Source organism: Arachis ipaensis, chromosome B2 (genome assembly GCF_059453495.1).
Source record: "Arachis ipaensis isolate K30076 ecotype BB chromosome B2, ASM5945349v1, whole genome shotgun sequence".
NCBI classification, from domain to species: domain Eukaryota; kingdom Viridiplantae; phylum Streptophyta; class Magnoliopsida; order Fabales; family Fabaceae; genus Arachis; species Arachis ipaensis.
The window spans coordinates 105,502,860-105,515,549 of record NC_142437.1 but is presented as its reverse complement, the minus strand read 5'-3'; the positions used below and the strand labels follow the sequence as shown (position 1 = coordinate 105,515,549).

At 37.7% G+C, this 12,690-nt stretch overlaps 1 protein-coding gene across 1 annotated transcript; it reads right to left on the bottom strand.

Moving 5' to 3' along the window:
* Positions 1 to 9,974: 9,974 nt before the first annotated feature.
* On the bottom strand, positions 9,975 to 12,183 carry LOC110269273 (uncharacterized). The gene is made up of 6 exons (XM_021116983.1): positions 11,837 to 12,183; positions 11,305 to 11,487; positions 10,913 to 11,224; positions 10,718 to 10,814; positions 10,118 to 10,649; positions 9,975 to 10,057 (listed from the first exon to the last, which is right to left on the bottom strand). Exons 1-6 carry the CDS (start codon positions 12,181 to 12,183, stop codon positions 9,975 to 9,977), a joined length of 1,554 nt encoding a protein of 517 aa, XP_020972642.1.
* Between the last annotated feature and the right edge of the window lie 507 nt (positions 12,184 to 12,690).

Genomic DNA, 12,690 nt, shown 5'->3' with positions numbered 1-12,690 from the left:
GGGCCCAAAACGGGCCCGTGGGTCCAACTGGACCCAAACATTTAAAGAAAACAGCCGCTCCTTCTTCCCCATTGCATGCAACGGCACAAACAGATTTGGGGAAGGGAAGAGGAGCTTTCAAACCCCTCACCAGCTTTGATCCACCATAACTCTTCCGTCCAGGCTCTGATCGCCGCACCGTTCGCGGCCACGCGCCCAGCGCGTCGAGCTCTACCTTTCTACCGGATCAATTTCACTGGTAAGCCTCATTTTTTATTCAGAATCTCTACTCCCCTTTTCTTTGGTGAAATTAAAATCCTATAGAGAAATCTTGTCCCATTTTTGTGTTTTAGGTTCAAGTTAGATTCCGGGGCTTAATGGGCTCGAGCTATTAAGCATATGGGTACGGTAAGGATACTCTAACCCTAGCTCAATCTTGCATTTATAGTGAAAAAACTGAATTTGGAACATGTATATGAATTAGGTGTAGATTAAGTGGGTATATATGCATTGGAATTGAGTTGGGAGTATTTGGAGGCTTATTGGTGATCAAGACTTGGTTTGTGGCTGTTTCATTTGGACTTGGAGGGGCTGTGTTTTGCTTGTGAGGCTGCCTTGGGTGAAACAAAGTGATCGGCCAAGGTCTGGTTTAAGTTTCGCACGTTTAATATTTAAGGTATTGTAAAAACTTAGGTAAGAGGAACCATAGGATAAGTTGAATTGGTTAATTGCATTTAATGATTAGTCTTGTAATATTGTTGGAATAAATTGTTGGTGAATATGTATTGGAATTATGAGGTGTTGAACTTGTTAATTGTGTACTCTTGAAATTGAGTTAGTAATGGAAGTCATGGTCATGATTTGTTAGTATTAAATATATGTGCTTGAGATTATTCATGAGGGGTTGATGAAGATGTTGATATGTGTTAATGAAGGGTTGATTTATGTTAATGAAATTTAATTGTTATATGTTGATAGAGGGTTGATATATATGATGAAGGGTGGTATAGGTGAAGAGTTGTTATAAATAAATGAGGGGTTATTGGTATATGAGGTAAATGTTGATATTTATTGATGGTTAAAGGTAATGTTTGTAATGGTTGTTAAGGAAATGGGCTGATATGGTATTAATATGCAAGTTTTGTTGGTAAGGAACTTGAGTTGATGAAAATGAGGTTTGGTTGAGAATTGGTTAAAAAGTAAATTTTGATGAACTTTGGACGTCCATAATTCACTCCTCAAATTTTAAATTGAATTGTGATTTATTGCAAATGAAAGATGGTTTAATGAGCTTTTGATTGATATAAATTTTGTGAAAAACGAAATTTTGTAGAGAAAGTTATGGACGTTGAAAGTTTGGTATATAAATCTGTGTTACAGGATGTCTAAAACAGGTATGAAGCAGCTTCTGGGCATTCTGCCAATTTTTTAAAAAACGCCAATCCACGCGTGCGCGTGGCGTGGCATTTTGACGACGCATGCGCGAGAAGCATGCGTACGCGTGTGTGTATTTTCACGCGTACGTGTGGCCTACGCGTACGTGTGGCTGCTGCCTGTTGCAAAAACCAGTTTTGACTGTTTTAAACCAATTTTCCACTTCTAAACCTCTATTTTCTTCCTTTTAAGGCTTAAAGTATGGTTCTAGGTCCAGTAGATAAAAGAAGCTAGGAAAACAAGATAACTTGAGGGTGAAGTAAGATGTAAATGGTGGCTTTTATGAAGAAAATAAGAATGTTAACGAAGTTTAACGCTAAGGCTTGATAATTGGTGATGTATTGATAATGAAATTGAAATGGCTTATGAATAATGATATCTGAGATACGAGTTTTCCTGGCTAAAAACTGTGGCTCGCCACCACGTGTTCCAGGTTGAATCTCGACACTCTGTTGACCCTACGTCGTAAGGGTGACCGGGCACGTATAAATTCCCAGGTATGGATAGCCCCCATTGAGCGATTACTTGATGTTGAATGTGAAATCTATGCATAGGCTCTTAGGGATGCGCGACGGGGGACTGTCTAAGGTTTTCGGACTTGTCGAGTTGGCTGGATAACTGATAGATGAGCCTCATCAGCCATAGGACAGACATGCATCATATGCATTTGTTTGGTTTGATTGTTATGCATTTCCTGGGTTTGCCTAATTGATATATACCACCTGCTACCTGTTATATTTGCTACTTGCACTATCTGCTCATTATTTGTGCGTGAACTTGTTTGGTTGTTTGTCTTTGTTGCATTGTGGATGATGGAGGGATGGAGGAAAAGGTGAAATGGTTTGGTGTTATGTTAGGTTTGAAATTGAGTAAGTTAGGCAGATTTAGAATACCTACCCCTGTTTATGGCTTCTGTTTAGTAATTAAGTTGGATAACTGAAGAACGGAGTTCTAGGTTTGCCTATGGAATTCTCAGGACCTTATTTATTATACGCGTGGCACTTTCACCATGCTAAGAATCTCCGGTTCTCATTCCACACTGTGTTGTTATTTTTCAGATGCAGGTCGAGAGGCTCATCGCTAGGCGTCTGGATCCTTGAAGCGAAGTAGTTCTTGGGTGTATTTTGGACTTCTGTTTGTATATATGTATATATGTGTTTAGCTTACTCTCCCAGTAACTTGTGTATGCTGCTCCTCTTAGAGGTTGAGGGAGAGATAGGAGTTTATTTTGATATTTTGGTGTATTTTGGGATACCTATGTATGTTTATATGTGTATATATATATATATATATATATATATATATACTCTGGCCAGCCTTGGCTTCGCAGGCTGAGTCAGGAGCTAGTTATGCTATTTCCTTGGCTTTCCTTTACTCTTTTGCTTATCTTTACCTCCTCCCATTAGGTTTCTTAACGCGCAAGTAATCCTATTCCTTCAGCGTTGAGCTTTTTATTTTTGCGATTTTGTTCTTATCCGTTTTCCAAGGCTCCTAGTATATTGTCCTTTCCACTATTATATATATATATATTACTGTTTAGAGGTCTGTAACACCACACTACCTATGTTCTACGACTTAAGCGTAAAACTCTGTGTAGTAGGGTGTTACACAAAACAAAATAATATATTCATAAAAATACGAAGAGAACAAATCTCTTGCAAAGAGTTGCATAGTCTAATTCAAAAAAAATATTTGCTTTGATCCAAAATATCTATAATCCTACTATTATTTTTCACTCTATCATTCCACGGAACTCATCCCTACAGCGATGTCTCGTGACAGCTCCTCACCCTGCCTTTGAAATAGATAAATCAGAGCTCTCTCCATCGCCTGCATCTTTTTCTTCTCTGCTGCTGCCTCGTCCTCCATCGCCTTCCTCTTCAACTTCTCGCCTTCCAATTCTGCCTGCAGTGCAAACAGCTTCCTCTGGGTCTCCTCTACTTCGACTCTGTTGCCTGGCACATGTGAATTTGAACCAAAGAGTTGAGTAGGAGTCAGACCGAAACCCACACCACGTACTCTACCCAGTTTCTCTTTTCCGAAAACCTGAGCAATGGAGTCATTTTGAGACAACACTCTAGAAGATTCATCCTGTTGCTCAATCTCCTCAATTCTTTCCTACAGACATAAATTAGCAAATACAATCATTTTGTTGATCGGTCTATCTTAATAAAAAATCAGTCAAATATGAGAGAAAAAAATAGGGTCCAAAAGTAATTTATGTAAAACAACCAAAATAACGCACGTTACATAGGATGCCAAACACTATAAAAAGAAATAAGGAATAAGTGAAATTAAATTATTTCAATTTTAACCCAACTGTCTCTAAATTACATAGAAGTTTAAACTGTCTAGAAACATCTGAGGTAAATTAGCAAAATAAATAAAAGTAAGCAGAATTGGAAATTGAAAATTTCCTTTGGTCCATTTTGAATTAGGATTAATAGAAACTTATCTTTGAATATCTTATTGCTGTTTCTAACCCAAGTCCAAATCATTCAGCAAAGAAATAAAGAACAAAATAAAATAGAGAAGTAAACTATTAACGTATTTGAAAACTAATTTTATCGAAAATTTCTGACAAGTAGTACTTACACTAATTGCCCTTGCTTCATCATTCATATAGGAGCCATCATTTTTTTTTGTGCACTGTGATCCACAACTCTCCTCTACCGACTCTCCTTCGTTGTTCTTCACACTGCAACAACAAGGTTTACGCCATTACCGTATTTCTCACAATCAAGGAAACTTAAGTCATAAAGAAAGTCCAAACAGTGGATAAAAAATGGAGTACCTCTTCTTCCATCCGCCGTGCGAAGCTTTTCGAACCGCCAGTGTGGGTATATGGTTGTTTTGATCGATTAATCGCATTTTTTCTGCACTTCTCCTATTGTTCCATAAGTGCCAAATTAAAGGGCGATTAGATACTGATTTAAAAGGACTCAATGCAACATAAATTGCTGTGTTTTCTACCAATAGTATACTAGATTACCTTCGTCTCAGCTTTGGCGCGATCAGAAACTTTCTCCAATGCTCTCGATCAATTCCCGGTAGACGGTGCTCAATATTTTGCTCAAATGTGAATGTTGGCTCATAAAAGGCATTATACAACCTCAGCCTTGTTTCCTTCCAAGACCTTCCCATACTTTTCAAAATATATTTCTTGATACTGCCTTCACAATCTTCATCAAAGTAAAAAATTTGCTATACATATAATACAATTTGTCAATAATTGTAAAAAATAAGCAGATTTATTACAAAGGGGATATAAATCTTTATCTTGACACATTCGTTATAAACCTTGTCTTTAGTGGTAACCTTATGCCAACTTTGCTTACCGATAGAAAATTTTCCATAGGCAGATTCCAGCAGACCAAGCACTCCACTCAACAGTCCAGCCTCGTCTCCAATTGGATGCATTTTGTTGTTGAATCTGAGCACGATCCTTCTACCGTTAGGCCGTTCCATAGCCTTCCTCACGCTTAATCTTGCCGGCTTGATTGTGCCGTCAGAATCTATAAGCCAAATATAAATCCTTATGTGTGCATCCGTTGTTGACATTATGCACAAAAAAAAAATATATAACATAGCTCAAATCGAATATAGAAAAATTATAAAATACGTTACCGATGATATTAATTGTCCAAAACTCTGTAGTCTTGCATCTTTTACGACTTTGAGCTCCAGAAGCACTAAAGTGGTCGTCAACTTCATGAGCACGAGATTCTACCTCTGGAGCATTACCCTCCAAAAAGTGATCATGGCTTAGCTCCGAGTTGTGAACGCTATTTGTGCTCATCTGTGGAGCAGGCCTTGGTTCAGTGCGCGGTGGACGAAACGGATGGGAAGTTGTAGGGACACCATCACCACCAGCTGGGAGGACTTGAGAGTCATCATGGTGGGATCCTGAGGCCGAAGGCGGAGCCGTTTGAGGTTGCTGATATCCTGGTCCTAATTTTGACTTTTTCGTGTACTGACCTTTCCTAGCCATCTTAATGCCCTAACACTAGGATGCAGGATAAAAATCAAGTCACATTAAAATCCAATTAAGATGATTTGTTAGTAACCATGAGCAAGTTCGAACAACAGTGATCAACAATTATAACAGAAAAAATCACTCAAGCAGAAGGTAAATACATGTTTCAGAATCTGGGTCTTTAGTAGTCAATAGTAATGATTTGCTACTAATTTAAAAGATGCATTTGAACAATATTGCTCGGTACTTCAGAAGAATCAGCGATGTGAAAAACTAAATGATTGATGCATCTATGAGTGTATCTGCACAGAATTACATCATAATACAGTTATTTGAATGCATTTACAAGCACAATACAAGTGCAACAAAATTTCCATCAGCGAGATTCATCATTACAAAAGCAAATCATGAACCTTGATTCACAAAAACAAGTTATAACACCAAATGAAACCAAAAGAAACGAAATATAAAGCTTAGTAAACTTCACATATTAAAATTTGAAGCTTCATGGGAACAGATCTGCAAGGTAATCACAGTAGTAGTAATGAACCTATATTCCACCTCTCATCCTAAATTGCGAAAGTAAACACACAACCGTTTCCCAACAAATATTGACAGATAGTAAGATATCTTGAATGTGCAATCCTTCTTATAAGTCTCATCATGACTACAATAATCAATTAATAATTAAAAATCACACTAATCCACCCAATTAAATGTATGTTCCATTTGAAAGCAGGACAAGTATTCACAAATTGATCAAATACACAAATCATTTTAATAGATAGGCGAGGTGCGTTTGGTAATAGATGAGATGATAAGTTGTAGTAGGATTTCATCAAAATTATTTGTGTGTTGGTGAACTTAATGGAGTAGAATTTCAACAAAAAATGAGACATGATTACTTGGAAGGTTCAGAGCATCAGTTATCATGATAGGACTTTGATAAAATAAGCATCACTTTACATAAATCCTAATTTCATAAGAAGACAGAGGAGCATAGTCCAATTAACGAGACACACATAAACTTCATTGACTTGTAAGAACACCTACCGCAACCACATTAGAACATCCCACATTTTATTGGAAGAAATAGGGGTGGTTATCGGAACAGAGAGGACGAGCCTAACAGCAGTCCCGAACCGACGACTACCACGCGGGCAGAGACAGCGATGTGACCGGCAGGTTCTGGAACTTGAAAATGCGACGCACGATGAGCAATCCTCATCGGCGACAACAAAGACAGGCCAGAGCGCGAAGGATAAAAGCATCTCCTGGCGGGTCTTGGTTCAATGTAGTTAGAGTAGTGAGCTAGGGCTACGTCCAATGTAAAGTTTCTAAGGATCGAGGAGAAGAGGTAGGGTGCAAAAGCTGGGGTATTTGAAATTGTGAAGAAACAAATCCACTATTTTATCTTTATTCTGAATTAACAATATTCATTTTGATAATAAAATTGTGAACATTAAATAATAGTAAGTATAATACTATTTGTTATAATGAGTAAATATTGCCCAAAAAAAAAATTACGTGAAACGCGGGAATGATTATAGCAGAAGGAAACTAAAACATAAAAATATTATAGAATCTAAATTTATTACTAATTTTTTAATTTTAAAATAATAATAATAATAATAATAATAATAATAATAATAATAATAATAATAGTAGGGTAAAAGGAACAATAATAACAGTAAGCATATTAATTTGTGATATACTGAGTTTTTTTTTTTGGTAACTTGTGATATACTGAGTTTATGTAATAATAATATAATTACTTTTTTATTTTTGAGCAACTAATAATAATAATAATAATAATAAGTATATTTCTAAGTACTTGTTTCAGGCGTCATAAAAATAAACAAAAAATAAATAGATTGTTACTTTTTAGTTTGTTTGGAAAATTTCTATGCATAACAGAGTAGAAATTATAGCAAAACATTTCACTCATTGTGTCAAAAAATTTATATTAATCAGCATCTTGCGGTAGTCTTTTAACAAAATACAGAAATAGGTAAAACAGTAAATCAAGGGCCTTCAATGCAGCATACTAACACTCCCTAATAACAATCTGAAGAGTTAAAAAGTCACGACAACTTCAAAACACAAGTTTTGGGCATCCTATAAATCTGAATCCAAATTCTTCAATTAAACTATTGCAATATCCTCAAGGGTTCAAGTATCGTGTTGCCCACATAGCTAGGTGCCACGCATTCTTCTTATCAGGAGACATTCAACTATAAGGATATTCATTCTCTTCCGGCGTTTTATTGAGGTCATATGACAGTATCGAGGCCTTTTGTCCAGTAGAACCAACCTCTTTAGAGCCATCGAAGGAGACAATGTCCTCTTTCTCCACTGAATCCGAAACCACCTCCCCCGTTTCTTCGCATGCCTCCTGAATCTGGAATCGAGATAACCCTGAGAGGTACATCATAGCAAAAAATAGGCGCAGAATAACAAGAGTTAGTGTATGAACATAATCATATTACATCAACAACCAAAAAGTTGTCTTTTTTACGTTCCCATAGTCGTTCAAGTCCATGTTCTTTGAGTTTGAATTCCTCTCGTGCTGCAATATCTAGTTCAACAACAAGAGTATTTTCATAGCGTGCTTGCACAATACACCACAAAAATAATGTAGAAATACTATTTGTAAAAACCTGAGACAATGTAATCCCTTACAATATATGAATTATAAAATTATTCAAATAATTCCGAACCTAAAAATTAGAAAGCAAGTGACTCTCTAGTAAAAGAATTACATTTTTTTGGGATAGCAAATAGATTAGATAGCAAGAAGACTATGACATCAAAAAAGAGAACACTAATAACACCAACAAGAGAATGAATTCTTTGGAATGCTCTAGAGCTCAAGTTAGAAAAAAAAACTATGCCTCATGCACACATTTTAGTTTACTACATAAAATTAAACTGATAATCCACTTTTTTCAATTTCCGTTAATGTTATATATATATATATATATATATATATATATATATATATATATATATATATATATATATATATATATATATATATATATAATTAATATATATATCTTCCCAAATTGAGAAGCATGCGTTAATCCCATGCATTAGAACCCTTCTAGAAGACTCAAAATTTTTATTTTTTAAGAGAAAATACTATTAAAATAGGATAAGGCTAATAAGCCTAAGTAATCCCAGAATTCAGATTCATTCCAAGGTTGAGAATTTCCCAATCATGACTTTATCTTCATGTAGTTTCAGAATTTCCTTTAATTTATTACACCCGTAGAGATTATTGCAGGTTTTTGGGTTCAGTTTTACAATTTCTTAAGAAGAAAGACTTAAAAGGATGTAACATCATAACTATCTAGCTAAACATAGCTTCTCTTGTAACATGGCATTTTGAAACCAGAACTTTTTCTTGTAGCAGATTGTACATGATTGGTCTTAAACATCCCAAAAAAATTAAGTACATAAATCTCGCAGCATATTAATTATCTGGTAGTCCCTAAACAATCTAATATCAAACATCAGGTTTAAGGTACACAAATATAGGTACCAAACGAAACATATACTCATTTCATCTCAAGAGAATCCATCCCCTAAGCAGCCACTTTAAAGTAGCACAGACCATCCATTTTTGAGTTCCACAAAAGGGTCTATATTATATGCTTGAGTTCCACGAAAAGGTCTCTAGCTATTATATGCTATTAAGTTTCTTCTAGCAAACATATCTCTAGAGTTTATCTTGCTCTACAAAATACAATTAAATTCTCCACCCTCAATGGTGATTCGGGTTAATGACTCTAATTTATTAATTTTACAAAACAAATAATAGAATTTAGTTATCTAGATAGAGAACTGTTATATACGTTAGATAAATAGCAAGATAAAACGTGAATATTTACCTTCACCTCGTCAAGTATTTTCTGTGAGCACCACATTTCCGTACTTGTTATAAACTCAAACACAAATTTAGCCCGGTACTTTCGGTCCCAATGAAGCAATTCCTAAAATTTTAACATAACCACATGAATATGGATTTCTTTCCACGAATGAGAAAAGGATTTACAAAATTAAATTGGGTAGCAGCAAACAAACCCTCATCATTGAAGCCAGCGCATGACCAATGGCTCGATAGAGGTGACTGTGTCCAGAGAAGGCATCCAACCATGATTGTATACGGGACTCTTTAAACCACAACTGCCTTGCAAAGGATGTTGCGTGATCCAACGAAGAGAATGGAGACGCACCTATCATCTTCTCTGCGAATCAACGGCTTCTGTTAATGAGAAAGGAGTCTCTTGTCTCCAATTTCCCTGATATTCCACGGAAATAGAAAGAATGTACAAGGACAATATAAAAATGTGATCATAAGAAATCTTGAAGGAGAGGTAACAACATTGTGAATACCCAGTTAAATAAAAGAGCTTTATCTGAGAGGATAAGAAAATATAAAATAACTCAATCAATTCAACCTATTGTCTAATTATATGACTAAAATACAATCCACTATCTATCGTAGGTGAATCATGACAGTAGTATATATCCAGAACTGCCATGAATATGAGCTACATGCATGATGGATAACAGTATTTTAGGAATCAGCGGCCTCATCACAATCTTCAACCCCGTCATTAGTGGACTCCTCTAAATCGCCGTCTCTTGTCAACCGCAGGCCTTCAACATCAAATTCAAGCAAGCTAGTCATACAGGACTATGGATGAAGGTCGACCTCACAATGTTCATAATCTTCGCCCATGTCAAACAAATCTCTTGGCTTCACATGGACTACTACACTCCATCCGTTCTCCACCTCATCCTCCACGTAGAACACAAGACGCGCCTCAGATGCCAAGATATACGACTCATCATCTTCATGATCACCGGTGTGAATCGGAGTGGCAAAATTGACACAGGTGTGGCCCAAAACGTCTTGTCGGATGCCTCTGCCCGACGTGGTGTCTGCCCAAAGACACTTGAACAAGACTATAGTGAATTGACCGCTGTAATTTAGCTCGATGATGTCTACTAATCTCCCGTAATACGAGACATCGCCAACAGCGACATTGGCATCCCGTTTACTTGCATAACTTTTAGTATCCGAAGTGACATAAACCCTGCTATTCTGTGTTTTCATCCCTTCCTCCCTTGACATGGTCCTAAATTTAAATCCATTGACGTTGTAAGCCCGATAGCGTCTGGCCTGAGCAAGGGGACCGCAGGCGAGCCACTGCAACTCGTTCGAATGATTGGTGCTTCCAAATGGGACCTGAAATTGAACCATTAGAGGCAAGAAAGCATCAAAGGGTAGTAGGATCTTGAGATATTAAAGATTACCTCATGCCTGAACCAGTTGAAAAATTCTCTGTGCACAACACTATCTATCTGAGACTGGGACCTTGTTTTATTTCGCAGTTTTCTCTTTGTGACGGCTCTGTACTCATTATGCATACAAAAAGTTTGTTCAAGTTTAGTACTATCAATACCAAATTGGCTCACTGTATAATTTTAAAACTCAGGCTCTGTACTTACTCCAAGAATTTCTCTACAGCAATGTAATTGACCAGTACATGACGATGTGCTTGAAGCTTTTCGGTTGCTGTTAGAGTAAAAAATGACGCTGCCTCGACCGCCTTTCCAACCTCTGGGAACATGTTGGCAATCTTGCTCGGCGGAGCATCGCTCGGCCAGTCGTCAATGCGTGTCGGTCGGTTGATCCTAGTCTCGACATTATCTAGGTATCTTGAACAGAATGTGAGAATCTCCTCGGATAAGTAGCCCTCTGCAATCGATCCTTCCGGTTGTGCCCTGTTACGCACGTACTGCTTGAGACGACATAGGTACCTTCGACAACATAACATATAAATTACTAGATGACAGCTATCCTAACAAAACAGGTCGAGAAAGCTTAAGTACATCTTTACCTCTCAATTGGGTACATCCACCAATAATGCACTAGGCCACCGAGACGTACCTCCTCGACCAAATACACCGTTAGATGAACCATAACTGTTAAGAAGGAAGGTGGAAATATCATCTCCATGTGGCACAAAGTATGGACCACACGATCCGGAAGGAGAGGAAGTTGTTGAGGATCTATGGATTTACTACATATTAGTCAGAAAAAGGCTAATAAATCAGCCAAGACGGCAGACACTGGGGTGGGCAATACGTGTTTTGACGCAAATGGCAATAGATGTTCCATTAGAATATGGTAGTCAAGACTCTTCAAACCGAATAACTTGCGCTATTTTAAATCAACACATCGAGAGATGTTGCTGGAGTACCCATCTAGAAAGACCACATTCTTGATGGTCCTAAGAAAGATATCCTTCTGTGGGATCGACATGGTAAAGACTGCAGCGGGATACTTTCCACCTTCAAGTGGCCACATATCATGCCTGACTCCCATCAACTGGAGATCTTTTCGAGCTTTTAGGTGGTCTTTGGATTTACCGCTCTCGTTCAACATGGTTTAAACAATGTTGTCGCAATACATTCTTCTCTATGTGCATGACGTCAAGGTTGTAACGTAATTCGTTGTTCTCCCAATATGGCAGATCAAAGAATACATTTCTCTTTTTCCAGGGTGACTCGTCTTGCACCACGGTCTGCTGTCCGCGCCTTCTTTTATCGCCCACCGCTTGCACCTTGCCTTGTGAGACGTGCACACCCTCCAATTGTCTCAGGACATCCCTGCCAGTCAATTTGGTAGATGGAGATCTATCATCTACTTTGTCATCAAATCTACTCCGGTCATGTCTATATCTGTGATCGCGATTCAAGAAGCGACGATGACCCATGTAACACCATTTCTGACTGAAGGTGAGTCACCTAGTCTCGCAGTCCAAATTGCACGTGGGGCAAGCTCTCCCGCCGTACGTATTCCAACCAGATAAATTACCCAAGCCAGGAAAATCGCTGATAGTCCACATCAATGCAGCATGCATCTTGAATGTTTTCTTTTCACTGGCGTTGTACGTATCAACACCGGCCCACAACTGCTTCAACTCATCGATCAGGGGCTGTAGGCAGACATCAATGTCATTGCCAGGCATTTTAGGACCGAAAATAATCATAGAGAGAATAAAGTTGGTTTGTTTCATGCAAATCCATGGGGGTAAGTATTACGGAATAAGAATCACTGGCCATATTGAGTACTTTGAACTGAGATTTCCATAAGGATTGAAGCCATTACTGGCCAGGGCTAACCGAACATTGTGCGGATCGCCAGAAAAGTCAGTATATCTACTGTCAAATGCTTTCCAACCCTCGCCGTCCCTGCGATACCTCAAGGAACCGTCAGAGTT